Here is a 17,142-nt window from a genome sequence, read left to right as displayed (position 1 = left end):
GCTAAAAAAAAAAAAAAACAATTAATCCACTATGGTTTGCTAGGCAACTTGTTTAAGAGGTTGGCTTAGGCTAACTGTATCAAGGGGAATTTGAGTCAATTAACATATCCTAGTAATGAGTCCCATTTGGAAAGCTTTTTTTTGACAGTCTAGTTGACAAAAATTAACTAAAAACACAGTTGATTATATGAGACCTATATTGCTATAAGGAAGAAAATAGTGGATTTGCTGAAAAGAAGAGATATGGAAATGAGGTAGAGGTGTCAATTTTGAGTCACAAGATTGGGTTTGGTTCCGTCACGTAAAGTCTTTCAAATTTGGGTCATTTTTTTTCATACAAGTTATAATCTTGAATTTTTTCAGATTGGGTTAAATCGTGTTAGTTTTTGACACTTTTAGAATTGGGTTGATGAAGAAATTGACATAAGTGATCAGTGCTGATTCAAGTGATAGGATTTATGGTTTAATGATGAGGACAATAATTTTGAGTCATAAATGAGGAATGTGTAGTAGGAAAACGAGCCAGCCCCGGTTAATAAGTCATATTAACAATCTTTGTTAATATGATGGCATTTTCGCAATTATGAGAGATTATGTCTAATATTTTTTTCGTTTGCAGGTCATGTGGCACTTAACTTGGACGTTAGCCATTGGAAACGGTCATTTTGAATGTCGTTTTGTCTTGAATTTGGGAATCACCACATCTGGCTAATCCCATTATTCTGGTTGAACACGATTTGAGGCCATTTTTCTCTTCTCCATTTCATTTAATCTCCTTCACTCTCACTTCCTTAAGCTCCATCAATGGAGGTCAGATAGAAGCCGGCATCAGCGGTGATGAAGACCACCGTCGTTGCAACTCCGGCTAGAAGAAGGACCCGGTGAAACTCAATCTCGAAAAACTTCTCGGTGATGATCATAATGAACCTGATAGAATATGATAAATATTCTAGATATTATTCTGTATAGAAGGATATAATTTTGTAAATATTCTGGAATTATCTTGTGAGTTTACCTAACGTGTTTAGGTCTCCTATTGTAACCCTATATATATTATTCAATGGAATACACTCCAACTCAAGGAGTTTACAGTATCTAACGTATCACAGCTTTAGGTTATGATCTAGGTTCCGCAATTTATTTTTTTAGCCGCCATCTTTGTCTTCTTCCTACGGAATTTCTTTCCTTAGTGCACCTGCAATTGCTTTTCTACTATAATTAATTGATTTGATTATCAATTAATTCCTTTTCCCACTTCCTTTTGTTTTAATTTGGTGCGCCTACTTTTGTTGCTGCAACTATGGGCAAAGATGACGACACATCTTCATCCTCTTCTAATTATCACCCTGCTTTAGGTGTTAATAATATCAAGAATGTTATTCCTCTTATTCTTGATCGAGCCGACGTTCAATATTCTAGTTGGGTTGAATTGTTTGAGTGTCATGCACACGCGTACAATGTTCTTGATCACATTGACTCCAAAACACCCAAACCGACGGATATATCGGATGAGATGTGGAAACGACTTGACTCCATTGTCAAGAACTGGATTTATGGCACAATCTCTAAGGATTTGCTTGAAACGGTTATAGAAAAAGGGGCTACGGCTCAACAGATCTGGAATAAAGTCAAGGAAATTTTTCAGGATAATAAATCTACTAGGGCGGTTTACCTTGAAAACCAATTTAATTCCTTGCATTTGTCTAATTTTCCAGATATTTCTTCCTATTGTCGGCAATTGAAGACCTTAAAGGATCAACTTGCTAATGTTGATCAACCGGTGTCGGAGCAAAAATTGGTAATTCGCTTGGTCTCGGGACTTACAAACACCGATTTCGACACAGTGGCTACGATGATGCAACAAACAGAGCCCCTGCCTTCCTTTGAAACTGCTCGATCATGTCTTCTCCTCGAGGAGTCTCGTAAGGCGAATGACACAAGCACTCCAGCTTCTTCCTTCGTCGCACAAACTGGTGCTTTAAACCAGTCTAGTACCCCTGCTCCGCCAGCTTCCCAGCAGCAGCAGCAACCGTCTGGCAGAGGGGGTGCACCAGCAGCAAGTCGTGGCAGAGGCCGCGGCAAAGGGCGCGGCAAGGGCCGCAGCAGAGGCTCTGGTCAGCAGCAGCAGGCACCGCAACAAGCCCCTCAGTAGGGGCAGCCTACATGGGCCGCACGTCCACCACAGCAGCAGCAAACCCAGCAGGGTGGACAGTGGGCTGCGACTCCTTACCCACACCCGCAGCAATGGGTACAACAGCCTCGACCATCCCAAATGCCGCAGCAAGCCTATTATGCACCTGTAGCTCCGCAAGGTATTCCTCCACCGTACCAACTACAGGCCTACACCGCTCAAGGACCGGATTACAACTCGGCAATGACTCCAACCGAGCTCGGAAATGCCTTTGCAACTATGGGGTTTCAAAACTATGATCCGTCTTGGTACATGGACTCCGGAGCCACTTCCCACATGACGAATAATGCTAGTAATCTCTTGCCCCTTTTTAATTTGAGCACAAATAATTATATTCAAGTGGGAAACGGTCATCGCATTCCAATTACGAGTTATGGTCATTCTACTATTGCTAACAAATCCCTTTCTTTACGTGATGTTAATTTAGCTCCCCAAATTATTAAAAACCTAATCTCTGTTAGAAAATTTACATCTGATAATTCTGTTTCTATAGAGTTTGATCCTAGTGGTTTTTCTGTGAAGGATCTTCGAACGGGGAAACTAATAACCAGATGCAATAGTACGGGGGATCTTTATCCAGTGACCAAATCACCATCAACCTGTCTAGCCACCTCTCTTACGGCCTTGTCTCCATCCACATGGCACAACCGCTTAGGACATCCCGGGGCACCCACCTTTAATTTTCTTAGGAGTAAAAATTTGATTGATTGTAATAAGGAGCATGACTCCACTAGCTTTTGCATAGGTTGTCAATTGGGAAAACATGTTCGTTTGCCTTTTCATAATTCTAATAGTAAAACCTTTTCTGCGTTTGATATAATTCATGCTGATTTGTTCACTTCTCCTATTCGTAGTGAAAAGGGTCATAAATACTATCTAGTTTTATTGGATGATTTTACTCATTATGTGTGGACTATTCCTCTTGTTTACAAGTCTCAAGCGTTTCAAACTTTTCTTAATTTTCGACAATATGTTCTCACTCAATTTGAACGCCCTATCAAGTCCTTTCAAAGTGATCATGGTCGTGAATTCGACAATGACCCGTTCAAATTATTTTGTGTCAAAAATGGATTCGTTTTTCGCTTTTCTTGCCCACACACATCATCTCAAAATGGCAAAGCCGAACGCATGATTCGTACAATTAACAATGTTAAGCGTACTCTATTATTTCATGCTTCTCTTCCCCCTCCGTTCTGGCATCACGCCCTTGAAACGACAACCTACCTTATTAACATTTTACCTACAAAAGCTCTAAATCAAATTACTCCAGCTCAATCCTTGTTTGGGGTCGTCCCGTCCTACACTCATCTCCGAGTCTTTGGGTGTTTGTGTTTTCCAAACCTTTCCGCGACTGCTCCTCATAAGCTAGCTCCGCGATCCGCACCATGTATTTTCTTAGGATATCCTTCCGAGCATAGGGGTTACAAATGTCTTGATATCTCCACCAATAAAATTATAATTTCCCGTCATGTTACTTTCGATGAACACACCCTTCCTCATCGAAATATTTCTCTCTATAAAATTTCGGACTATAATTTTTTGGGGAATGATGATCCATTGCCTTTGATCCAATATCAAAATCTGCTACACACCCCTTGCTCCCCTCACATGGCGCCACACACTCCACCACAGCCCACACCGCAGGCAAGCTGCGGCACCCAGCAGCAAGCCACAACTAGCCTGCGGAGTCCACTGCCCAGGCAGGCAGCAGCGCACGCTGGTTTGCCATCGCCCCAGGCAATGGCTGCTGGTGCAAGCAGTGATGCCCAGCACAGCTCTGTGCGTGCTGGCTCCCCCACGCATGCTGCCGCACCCAGCCCGCCTCACTCCAGCCCTGCCACAAGCCACCCTTCACCCTCCAATACTTACACACCTCCACCTCTTCGAGGTCATACACCTATTTCACCTACTCGACCTCCACCTCTCTCACCCCAAATGCAAACACGTTCAAAACACGGTATAGTTAAACCAAACCCCAAGTATGGCTTAACCATGTCTATTCGATCCCCACTCCCGAAAAATCACAAACAAGCCCTTTCCGACCCAAATTGGAATGCTGCGATGCGTGATGAATATAGTGCTTTAATTGAAACAGGGACATGGGAATTGGTTCCTAGGCCTACGGGGGTGAACATTGTGAATTGCATGTGGTTGTTCCGTCATAAATTAAATGCTAATGGTGACCTTGAAAGACACAAAGCTCGCTTAGTTTGTGATGGCAGGTCTCAGGTTGAAGGTGTCGACTGTGATGAAACTTTCAGTCTGGTTGTTAAGCTGGCCACTATACGCACTGTTTTGAGTTTGGCTATGTCTCGAAAGTGGTCTATTCACCAACTTGATGTGAAAAATGCCTTTTTACACGATGATTTGAATGAGTGTGTATATATGCATCAACCCCCCGGGTTTGTTGACAAGAGGTTTCCAGGCCATGTGTGCAGGCTACGTAAGGCTCTATATGGTTTAAAGCAAGCTCCACGAGCTTGGTATCAGCGGTTTGCTAACTATCTTTTGCAGATGGGCTTTGTCATTGCTAAGAGTGACAATTCATTATTTATTTTCCGTCATGGGAAAGATATGGCATATTTATTGTTATATGTTGACGATATTGTGTTGGTTACATCATCAGATTTGTTACGTGAGCGCATCATCTCGCACCTTCGTGCAGGATTTCCGATGACTGATTTAGGTCCTCTGAATTATTTTCTGGGCATTGCTGTCACTCGTACTCCTTCATACTTGTTTTTGTCTCAGCAGAAATATGCACAGGAAATTTTAGAGCGCGCAGGGATGGCTAGTTGTAAACCTGCGGCGACTCCAGTGGATACTCAATCCAAGCTCAGTGCTGAGACATGCCCTGAATTTGATAATCCAACACTCTATCGTAGTCTTGCAGGTGCTTTACAGTACCTCACTTTTACTCGCCCTGATATTACTTATGCAGTTCAGCAGGTCAGTTTATTCATGCGTGACCCAAGACAGCCTCATTATGATGCATTGAAACGCATTCTGCGTTACATACAGGGCACCATTGATCATGGGTTACATTTATATCCTTCATCATCCATGCACTTGATCACTTATACTGATGCAAATTGGGGCAGGTGTCCAGACACTCGTCGGCCGACCTCGGGTTATTGTTGCTTTCTAGGGGACAATCTCATTTCCTGGTCTTCGAAGCGTCAGCCTACTCTCTCAAAATCAAGTGCAGAGGCAGAATATAGAGGCGTCGCAAATGTTGTTGCCGAGGCATGTTGGCTTCGAAATCTTCTTTTGGAGTTACAGTGCCCTCTCCGGCAGGCCACTGTTGTTTATTGTGATAATGTTAGTGCAATCTATCTCTCTCATAATCCCGTACAACACCAACGCACCAAGCACATCGAAATGGACATTCATTTCGTTCGAGAAAAGGTGGCGTTGGGGCATGTACGGGTCTTACACGTTCCTTCACGTTATCAGTTTGCAGGCATTTTCACGAAAGGCCTACCTCGACAACTATTTTTGGAATTCAGATCCAGTCTCAGCGTACGTCCTCCTCCCGCTACGACTGCGGGGGTATGATAGAATATGATAAATATTCTAGATATTATTCTGTATAGAAGGATATAATTTTGTAAATATTCTGGAATTATCTTGTGAGTTTACCTAACGTGTTTAGGTCTTCTATTGTAACCCTATATATATTATTCAATGGAATACACTCCAACTCAAGGAGTTTACAGTATCTAACAGAATCGACACCGGAGATTAAAAATTGGGGTAAGGAAAGGAAGTCGGCGAATGATATATCCTCATCCAGCGAATTCTCATGGTGGACATGGAATTGATAATTGCAATGAGAATTCCTATCCACCTTCAACCCAACGTAATTATATGAACACACTATCATTTAAACTTCCTGCATTTCCTATTCACTCCAATTAACATCAATTCAACACAATTACATGCTCATCAACGCAAATATGATGTATCATTTAACTCAAATTAACTCATTTATACATGACATTAACTCCAATTAACTCAATCAAACTAATCAATCAAATTACCCAAGTCATAGAATTACACATGACATTACCACAATCAATCAATAAATTATTTAATTGTAAAAAAATTCAATTTACAACAACAATAATAGGAAGAATCAACCTGATAAACTGAAAATAATGTCGTAAAGTGAAGAAACGACATTGTATCGCCACCTCCATAGTTTGAAAACACAGACACCAATTCAGATCGACATAGAAAACTGGGGTAACTTCAATTCCATATGAGAATCAGTGGAATTATGGAGAACATGCTCTCCACCTGCAATATCTTTTGGAGGAGAGTCAGACCATTCAGGAGAACGAAACACCAGTTGGTTCAGCAACGGAAAATGGTTACGGAATGGAACGGGATTGTAAACAAACGAGGAGTTAACGCCTGTTTTGGACGTTAAAGGTCCTACCCGCATGTTTACAATTTTGCCCTTACTAAAAAGGTGGAAATGACTGGTGCGCCCTCGTATAAACGAGTCTTGTTAATATTACATATTAACCAGTATTTTCTCGTAGGAAAACAAAGGTTTAAAGGAAAGTGTTGAAGTTCATAATATGAACTTCATTTCTGCATAATTTGCAGAGAATTACTGAAAATTCTAGAGAGAGAAAGAGAGAGGAAACTTGGGGAAGAAGAAGAGAAGTAGAAATTTTATTATGTGAAATTATGAATTACAGCAAAGCAAAAAAAGTATATATACAAGAGTTTGTTAGAGTTAGTTATTCTCTAACAGAATTTATTCTCTAACAGAATTTGTAAAGCATGCTAAATGCGTGAGATTGCATAAGCTGTTGACTTGGCATTGCTCTGCTATATTGCCCTGTTGCTAACTTAGTATTCCAACACCCCCCTTCAAACTTGGGGTTGGTGATTGAACCAAACCAAGTTTGGATAGTAAGAACTGTTGCTGCTGGACAGAAAGTTGCTTTGTTAAAACATCAGCTAATTGATCTGATGTAGGAATATAACAAAGCTCAAGTAGCCCATCTAAGACCTTGTCTCTTGTGAAGTTGCAGTCCACTTCTATATGTTTGGTCCTCTCATGAAAAACTGGGTTTTTAGCAAGTTGTATGGCTGACTGATTATCACAATACAAAGTTACAAGCTTGAGATTCTGAACACCAATTTCCTCAAGTAATCTGACCATCCAACAAACCTCACTTGCTGCTTGTGAGACAACCCTGTACTCAGCCTCTGAATAAATCTTAGAGGTTGTACTTTGTTTCTTCGATTTCCAAGAAATAGGATATCTTCCAAGGAGCATAACATAACCAGTTACTGATTTCCTTGAAAAAGGACAAGCAGCCCAGTTAGAGTCACTGTAAGCTTAGAGAATTAATTCATCAGTAGCCCTTAGGAGAATTACTTGACCAACAGTGCTTGCAATATACCTTAGAGTATGCTGTAAAGCAATCACATGAGGTACTCTAGGAGAGTGCATGAACTGACTCAATGTTTGAACTGCAAAAGCTATATCAGGCCTTGTATTGGTTAGGAAGTTTAGCTTTCCAACCAAGCTTCTGTAAAGAGCTGGATTATCATAGATTTCACCCTGGTCTGAGTGTAGTTTTACTGTTGAGGCAAAAGGAGCATTAGCAGGCTTTGAGAGATCAAAAGCACATTCTTCTAATAATTCTTTGGTGAACTTATTTTGAGATAGGACATAACCATTGGCACATTTACTAACTTCAATGCCAAGGAAGTAATGAAGCAAACCAAGATCCTTTATGCTAAAGAACTTGTGTAAATGAGATTTCATGGCAGCAATAAAGGCTTCATTTGAACCAGTGATGATAATATCATCAACATAAACAACAATAATGGTGATATCAGAATCAGTCTTCCTCAAGAAAAGAGAATAGTCATTCTTTGATTGATAAAACCCTTGAAATTTAAGTTCTTCAACCAATCTTGCAAACCATTGTCTTGAAGCTTGCTTCAGACCATACAATGATTTCTTGAGCTTGCAAACAGAACCTTTAGGAGAAGAAATTCCCTTTGGAACCTTCATATAAACCTCTTCATTTAAAGAGCCATGAAGAAAAGCATTGTTAATGTCCAATTGAAACAAGTTCCAATTATTCCTTGCTGCAACAGAAATCAAGCATCTAATAGTTGACATTTTAACAACTGGAGAGAAAGTCTCCTCATAATCAACACCATACTTTTGAGTGAAACCCTTGGCAACCAGTCTAGCTTTGTATCTTTCAATGCTACCATCTGCATTTTTCTTGATTCTGTAGACCCATTTACAGCCAATAGCCTTCTTTCCTTTGGGAAGTTGAACAATATCCCAAGTATTGTTCTGTTCCAGAGCAGTGAGCTCTTTCTGCATAGCTGAGATCCAATTAGAATCAAGAGCAGCCTCTGAATAAGTAGTAGGCTCAAAGAGAGACTGAGATGACTGTATAGCATCTTGTTGATGTTGAGGAAGAGAATCAAATGAGACCAAATTACACCAAGAATCAGTGCTAATATAACAGTGATAATCTGAAAAATGAGAAGGAGGTTTAGTAGGTCTAGTTGAGTGTCTTATAGGCTGAGCAACATGGTCAATGACAGATTGATTTGGAACTGAAATAACAGATTCAGTGTGAATATCAGAAGCTGAACCATCATGTTCTGCTGTAAAATGATTAACAGGAGAAGAAGAATTAGAGGAATCAGAAGAATTTTCTTGAGTTTGAGAATGAGAATTAGGGGAATCAGAAGAATGAGAATGAGATTGATCTTGAGTTTGAGTAAAAAAATCTGGAACATCTTGAGGATGAGTAGGAATTGGAGTAATAACAGGAAGAAAAAATTTGTTTGTATAAGCTGAAGCAGGAGAAGATGAGAAATGAAAAGGGAAATGTTTTTCATAAAAAACAACATCTCTTGAAATTAGAATTTTATTTGTGGCTAAATTCAAAACCCTATAAGCTTTTTGATTAGGAGGATACCCTAGAAAGATGCAAGGAACAACTCTTGGATCAAATTTTGATCTATGAGTTTTTGAAGTAGAAACATAGCAAAGGCAACCAAACACCTTAAGATGAGCAAGATCAGGAACAGAACCATAAAGTTTCTCATATGGTGTTAGATTATTGATTGATTTTAGGGGCATTCTATTAATTAGATATGCTGCTGCTAGTACACAGTCTCCCCAAAACGAGCTGGCACCTTAGACTGAATAAAAAGAGCTCTTCCAGTTTCAAGAAGATGCTTGTGTTTTCTCTCCACAACACCATTCTGTTGTGGAGTATCACTGCAAGATTTCTGATTCAAAATACCATGCTGAATGAACAATTTCTTCATATCACCCTTAGTAAGGTCAGGAGCATTGTCTGACCTAACAGACATAACTTTTGAAGAAAAACTAAGTACTCACATAAGATAGAAACTGAGTCATGACAGAAATTGAATCAATTTTATTCTTTAAAAGATGAATCCAAGTCATTCTGGTATAATCATAAAAAATTATTAGGAACTGATTACAGCCACTATGAGTTACATGACTATATGGTCCCCATACATCTAAATGAAGAAGTTCAAAAGGTCTAGTAGTCTTAATACTACTGACTGGAAAAGAAAATCTGGTTTGTTTAGCTAAAGGACATACTTGACATAGACTCTCAGCTAAACAACCTTGTACATCTGTTCCTTTTACAGATTTTATTTTATCAAAAGAAATGTGACCTAAACGAAGATGCCAAATTTTAGCTTCTTCAATTGCAGTACAACAATAACCAGTAAGGTTAACTGCATTATTACTGGAGCTCAAAAGATCTTCAGTGAGACTGTATAAACCTTTGTCCATTTTACCAAGCACAATTGGTTTGGTCAAGGAAGGGCCCTGAATTAGACATGTATCATCAGTAAATGATACAGAACAAGAAGTGTATTTACACAATTTAGACACAGAAATCAAATTGAAGTGAAATCCTAGGACATGCAAAACATTCTGTAAAATTATTCCAGGATTTATAACAACTGTTCCAATGTTTTCAACCTTTAATTTCTTTCCATCTGGTATAGTGAAAAACGATCAATTTATTCCATTTTAGTGTGTGATTTGAACAATGTAATATCAACACACATGTGATCAGATGCTCCACTATCAAGGATCCATTTAGAAGATAAAGAAGAAGCTAGGCAAAATGTACCTGCTAGTTGAGAAGTTGCTGCTAAACCAAGGGAACTTGAACCTCCAGTGAGATCACCTTGTTCAGTAGCTTGTTGCCTCTCAAGATATTGCATCACTTGCTTATGTTGCTCCTTGGTAATGGCCATATTCACCATATCACCAGAATCAAAGTCAATGCCAGCATCATCCATTTGTACAGAAGCTGCAACTCTCTTGCCTTTAGCCTTTTTATCAGAAGGATAACCATGAATCTTAAAACACTTATCTCTAGTATGATTTCTCATTTTTCAGTAGTCACAGAACAATTTGTTTCTGGTATAGACAAAATTTCTTGGACCTGCTTTTGTAGAACCAGAAGAAGTATGCTCTGCTGACTGTCTAGAGTATTGTTGAGGTTTATTGATACTGAACTGTCTAGCAGAGAAGGCAGCATTATCAAGATTATTGTGCTGATTTTTTATGTTGCTGAGTTTAACATGAGTTTTTTCTTGTAAAAGCAATCTATAAGCCTTTGAGACTGTTGGCAAAGGATTCATCATCAGGATTGTGCTCTTTGTGTGAGCATATTTGTCTGTAACCTTCATTAGAAAATGAATCAACCTCTGATTCTGTTGAGACTTGAAGAGTTTCTGAGTCAATGTACAGATGCATCCTGTACAAATGCAAGCAGGTAGAGGATCCAGACCATCCAGCTGATCCCATAACATTTTAATTCTAGTAAAAAATTCAGCAATTCCTTCATTCTGAGATTGAGAGATGTCAGATAACTGTTGTTGAACAGAAAATAGTTGAGGTCCTGATGACTGACTAAAACGTTCTTCAAGATCTAACCATATTTGTCTAGCAGTTTTCAAATACAAAACACTACGAGCAATAGAAGCATCGAGTGAGTTCAAGATCCAGGAGATTACCAGATCATTGCATATGTTCCAGATTCTGAAATTTTGAGCATTAGGAGCTGGTTGATTAAGACTTCCATCAACAAAGCAAAGCTTGTTTCTAGCTGATAATGCAATCGTCATTGATCGTCTCCAATCGTTGAAGCTCGATCCATCAAACACAATCGTCACTAATTTGATTGCAGTGAGATCAGAATTGCTGAGATAATAAACAGAATTCGGATTCGACGAAGGATAATTGTTTTCTAAATGAGAATTTGAAGCCATTAGATTAAGAATCAATTGAATTCAATTGAAAAATTACTGAAGAAACTCGAAGAATTGACTGGATTCAAGACAAAAATCAGAGAAAATCAAGCGGAAATCGAGCAAATCATCGATTACTGCTCTGATACCATGTTGAAGTTCATAATATGAACTTCATTTATGCATAATTTGCAGAGAATTACTGAAAGTTCTAGAGAGAGAAAGAGAGAGGAAACTTGGGGAAGAAGAAGAGAAGTAGAAATTTTATTATGTGAAATTATGAATTACAGCAAAGCAAAAACAGTATATATTTAGAGTTAGTTATTCTCTAACAGAATTTGTTAAGCATGCTAAATGCGTGAGATTGCATAAGCTGCTGACTTGGCATTGCTTTGCTATATTTCCCTGTTGTTGACTTAGTATTCCAACAGAAAGTGATATAATAACAAGGGTGCACCTAAATAAAAATGCCTAAAAGAATGAAATTCTGACATACTTGACTAGTTTAAATCTATTTTTTGGCAATGCTTTGATTTAAGTGAATTACGAAAGGCGGCATCGGTAATTTAAATGAGGTGGCTGTGTTGAAAAGTTGCGATAGTGAATGAAGTTAATTCAATTACTAGGTTATCCCGTCAATAATAATAATAATAATAATAATAATAATAATAATAATAATAATAATAATAATAATAATAATAATAATAATAATAATAATAATAATAATAATAATAATAATAATAATAATAATAATAATAATAATAATAATAATAATAATAATAATAATAATAATAATAATAATAATAATAATAATAATAATAATAATAATAATAATAATAATAATAATAATAATAATAATAATAATAATAATAATAATAATAATAATAATAATAATAATAATAATAATAATAATAATAATAATAATAATAATAATAATAATAATAATAATAATAATAATAATAATAATAATAATAATAATAATAATAATAATAATAATAATAATAATAATAATAATAATAATAATAATAATAATAATAATAATAATAATAATAATAATAATAATAATAATAATAATAATAATAATAATAATAATAATAATAATAATAATAATAATAATAATAATAATAATAATAATAATAATAATAATAATAATAATAATAATAATAATAATAATAATAATAATGCAAAAGCTGACGAACGCCCCGGGGCGTTGGTTAGCTTTTGCCGAATAACATATTACCCCCTCTGTTTTTAAATACTTACTCCATTTCTCTATGCGCGGAGTTTTAGGAGAAATTAGAGAAAGTAATAAAAAATTGAGGTAGTGAGGTTGGTAGAAAGAATAAAAAATTGTAAAAAAAACCAAAATTAGTGGAGTGAATTGAAGGAGAGAGAATATGGAATTAATAATGTTAGGTCCACTTGGCGAGAGAAATTAATTAAATATTGTAAAAATTTTCTAAATAAGGAAATGGAGCAAGTATTTAAAAATTGCCGGAAAAGAAAAATGGAGCAAGTATTTAAAAACGGAGTGAGTATCTCATAAAATATGTTATTAACAAAGTATTAATATATATTTTCATAATATAACTTTTATTACAATTTTCACCAATATTTTAATCATACGGAGTATAAAAATAAGGTCAAACTAGTACATCGGCATGTGTGCAAAGGTTGAATGTGTCGGTTAGCCTGAAATAGACGGAGTATAATGGGAAACAAGCATTATAATATAGGACAAGGGGAAATGGGGAATCTATACTTAGTTAGTATTTAAAAACACAAACCACAAAATCTATTCTAAGCCACATGTCACCTCTCTTAATCCTTTCTTTTTATATTTTCATTTTAATATAAAAACAAAATGTATAAATAATGTTTGAGTCTTTTAATCTTTATGCTTCTAAAACTTACAAATTAAAGTAAGAAAATTAAGTGTTTCATATTCAATATGATAAATTAAAGTTAAACTAATTTGTGTTCATTACATTAACAATAAAATAGTCTTTTCATCTCCTAAACTTAAATATAACTTAAACTAATGTGTCATTTCATGCCCTACAATATCTATGTATATATATTTAACAAAATTCCACAACAACACTAACACTTTTCAAGAAAAATAACCTAAGTAACAACCCGTGCATCGAACGGGTCAAAAGGCTAGTTACATTATAAGATCTTTGGGCAAAATAAAGAGCAAGAGAAAAAAAAAAAGATAATGATATATATAGCCCTTAGGCTATGTATAAGCATTAAAATACTTCCTAAAATGAAATAAGTTGGGAATTCATGACAAAATCACGCACAGATTAGAGTAATTAATGTTAATTTTTCCCCCATTATTTCCTTTTTTAAATTCTTATACATAGCCCTAAGGGTTAGGGCTATGTATATCATTTTCCAAAAAAAAAGGGTGCAACTTTGAGTACTTTCTAGGGCTAAAAACAGGTTATTTTTTCATTTTGACAATAGTATAATCCCGCAATATGTTGGATGAATGCAATTGCATAAAAGGCAGTAGGAACAATACAGTTCTTGGGCATCCTATTACATAAAGCATTACTACCACATAGGCGAAATTAACTACAGCATGTACCCCATAGGTATTTAAGAGCAGAACAATTTATTTATTTATTTATTTTTAAAAAAAAACCTACTTCAGTTGAATATCCCAAAACTAAATGGATAGTTTAGAAAAAGTAGGCATCCAAACCTTGGGGGACAATATACATAACAACATCAAGAAATTAGACATCACTCTGGAATTTGCTTGAGAAGTTTGACTTGCAGTTCATACGCATCATCCCCATGAAGCATATCACGCATCCATGTGACTTTTGTCTTCATTGATACCTAAATATACAGGCCAGGTGAAGGGGAAGATGTACTAATTATATGTAGGAATGTAGCCCAAAAGATAAATATTGCAATGATGACTCTGTAAGATAAATATTGCAACGATGACTCTGTAAGAAGGTTAACATTCATTCATTCCTTTCCAGAAGATGAAAGTTGCATATACAATTGGAAGCATAGGTGAAAATTTTAACGGTAAGGTGAGAGAACTCACAGCAAAGGCATACACCACAAGATAATAATATATAACAATCCCCTCCTCTCCCCCCCCCCCCCCCCCGCGTCCTCTTTTTCTTCCCCGTGACAACATAAAAACAAATGGGCTTGAGAAAAATGCTTTATGGCGGTGATGAGAGGAGCTCCAATAAAGACCTCCCCTACAAACAAAAGTTAAAAAAAAAAAAAAAAAAAAGAGGAAGATATAGTGAAACAGATAGTATTAGCTAGATCTCTTCAAGAAACCTATCCAGGCAGCTGATGAGGCTAGAAATCTAGATACAGATCCTATCAGCTTATAATGCCAATCTGAAAATTAGATTTCAGTGGCACACTCTGCTTCAATATGGAAACAAGTACTCCATTAATATGATAAGCAAAAAAAAGAAAAATAAAAAAATAAAAAAATAAAAACTAGCATTAGATAGCAAAGCTCACCATCTCCAGCGCTCCTCTGACCACACCATTTAAAACATTGCAATTCAATAGTGAAGGCCTTGGCACGTGTCAGGAAGCTCAACAAAATCTACCAAAGGGTTGTCCTCCAAGACAAGACTGCAAGTTGTTCCCTCTGCATCCTAATTAGTGACTGTTGCACTCACCCCCAGAAACATTTTGAAGCCAACCTGTTAGCATGCCATAAAATCTGTTAGAAAGTCTTAAAAAACACCTATATACCACATAAAACAAAATAAAGGATACTTTATTTCTAAAATTATAGAGAAATATGGTGTACCTTCATGCTGTTCAACAACCATATTTTTGTTCCAAGCACATAGGATAATCAACAACAAAGAAAACACTATCTTACAAAGCCATCAGCTAATATGCTATTAGATAGACTAGCTTTTAAACAATCATCACATTAAACAGGGCTTATCATAGCATGACAATTATTCAAGTCACATACACATACCAACTTCAAAACTTTGGAAGCTTCTCTTATATTAGCATCATTAGAATACAATAATCCGTCTTTAAGGAGGCTAAACATAATCATATACTTGTAAGATTTTTATTCTCTCTTAATCTCTCACTCCCTCTCTCGAATGACTTAGACAAGAGTGAGATATTATTCATATTTAACTAAAAACAATCGAACAACTGTATTATTTGTACAATTACAACAAGGAAAAAATTCAGAACAGGAGTCCAATGAGACTGACCTGATTTTACAATTTAGCTTAACAGAAACAAGATAGAATTAATTGGTTTTAATTACCTCAATTGTACAAAAACATGTCACATTTGTGGTTTACTAGTTTATAAGCTTAAAATTACTGATACATACAAATTTAGCTTAATTCATTGACCTGCTAGTTTATAAGCTTAAAATTACTGATACATATAAATTTAGCTTAATTCATTGACCTGCTACAAGTATTGATAACAAACACTCTCCCTGTGACTTATTCGCCTACCTTGTCGGATCCCAAACCTATATTCCAAAGATTTTTTGGTTTGTCCGACAATGATATGACAAACATAGGAAATGAAGAAGGCGTGAATTTAATTCAATTTATTGAACACTCCGTCGCCCCTCGTGACAACATGACTAAACAACGCTTTAAAATTCGTGCTTTATGTTATTCTCTTGTTGTTAATTGTTTACTTAGGACATGCAAAGAATACGGATATTATTCAATGGTGTCCATAGTAGAGCAAATAGAGGGATATCATTCACCCGCTCCTTTGGTTTTGGCGGAAACCGTTCTGTGCTTGAATCGCCTTAGAGGAGATCCTAACGAAAACGGTTTCACGGGAAGTCCACTCCTATTACACGTACGTTTTTTTTTCGGCGTTTCTCAGCGCAAGTCAAAAAGTTGCGCTGGCATAACCAACACAATCTTTTGAGTTGCGCGCGGAGGGTGCGCACAACTTATTTAGTTGCGCGCGCCACCTGCTCGTGTAATAAATCGCGAAAATAATTTTTTTTTTTGTTTTTTTTTTCAGATTTGGCTCATGGAGCGTTTGCGAATTGTTGATCAGCCTCAAAACCTTGAGGCTAATGGAGTAAAGACATTTCCTGGACATCGAATCCTTTATAAGCATAAGAATGAAGAGGAATGGACGTCGTTTTTCTGTCATGGAGTTCCTAACATACGGTTTGTGATTCCTTGGTGGAACATAAATAATATGATTGGGAATAGTCTCAATTGCTCGTACATTAGGCTTTTAGGCCTATCTAGTACTACTTATATTTTTCCTTGTAGGGTGATGAGACAATACGGGATAAGGCAATATATTCTTCCGCAAGATTGTGATGCCCCTAAAGATGTGACTTTTAAACCCGAAAGGATTGCTCGTTGGATGGAATATTGGTCAAGTCTTCCTAAATGGGTAATACAAAATCCTCCTGTGAGTATCACATTATCTTCCTTTTACAAGGCTTGGATGAATGCGGCGGATAAGGGTGAGTTAAACAAGGCCCGATCTCAACTTCAAGCCGCCACCGCTCGCAATCCACCTAAGACTTTGATGCATTCAACCACTACTACTCCTCCTAGTGGTCAAAACAAAGGAGTGAGAAGAAAGTTAGACTTCTCATCCCCCAAGGCTCGTTCGAAGGA

At 36.6% G+C, this 17,142-nt stretch overlaps 1 protein-coding gene and 1 long non-coding RNA gene across 2 annotated transcripts; both read right to left on the bottom strand.

Moving 5' to 3' along the window:
* Positions 1-10,639: 10,639 nt before the first annotated feature.
* On the bottom strand, positions 10,640-11,518 carry LOC145632646 (uncharacterized). The gene has a single exon (XM_081684995.1). It carries the CDS (start codon positions 11,516-11,518, stop codon positions 10,640-10,642), a length of 879 nt encoding a protein of 292 aa, XP_081541121.1.
* Positions 11,519-14,154: 2,636 nt separating this feature from the next.
* On the bottom strand, positions 14,155-15,679 carry LOC145630499 (uncharacterized). The gene is made up of 2 exons (XR_014112061.1): positions 15,011-15,679; positions 14,155-14,353 (listed from the first exon to the last, which is right to left on the bottom strand). It is a non-coding gene; the product is annotated as an uncharacterized LOC145630499 (long non-coding RNA).
* Between the last annotated feature and the right edge of the window lie 1,463 nt (positions 15,680-17,142).

Source organism: Chenopodium album, chromosome 5, assembly GCF_948465745.1.
Source record: "Chenopodium album chromosome 5, dcCheAlbu1.1, whole genome shotgun sequence".
Taxonomy (NCBI): domain Eukaryota; kingdom Viridiplantae; phylum Streptophyta; class Magnoliopsida; order Caryophyllales; family Amaranthaceae; genus Chenopodium; species Chenopodium album.
The sequence above is the reverse complement of the archived record's forward strand: the minus strand, read 5'-3'. Positions and strand labels throughout refer to the sequence as shown.

Bases quoted from the DNA above. Each gene is read 5' to 3' on its own strand.
- LOC145632646 (XM_081684995.1), bottom strand. From the start codon at position 11,518: ATGGCTTCAAATTCTCATTTAGAAAACAATTATCCTTCGTCGAATCCG.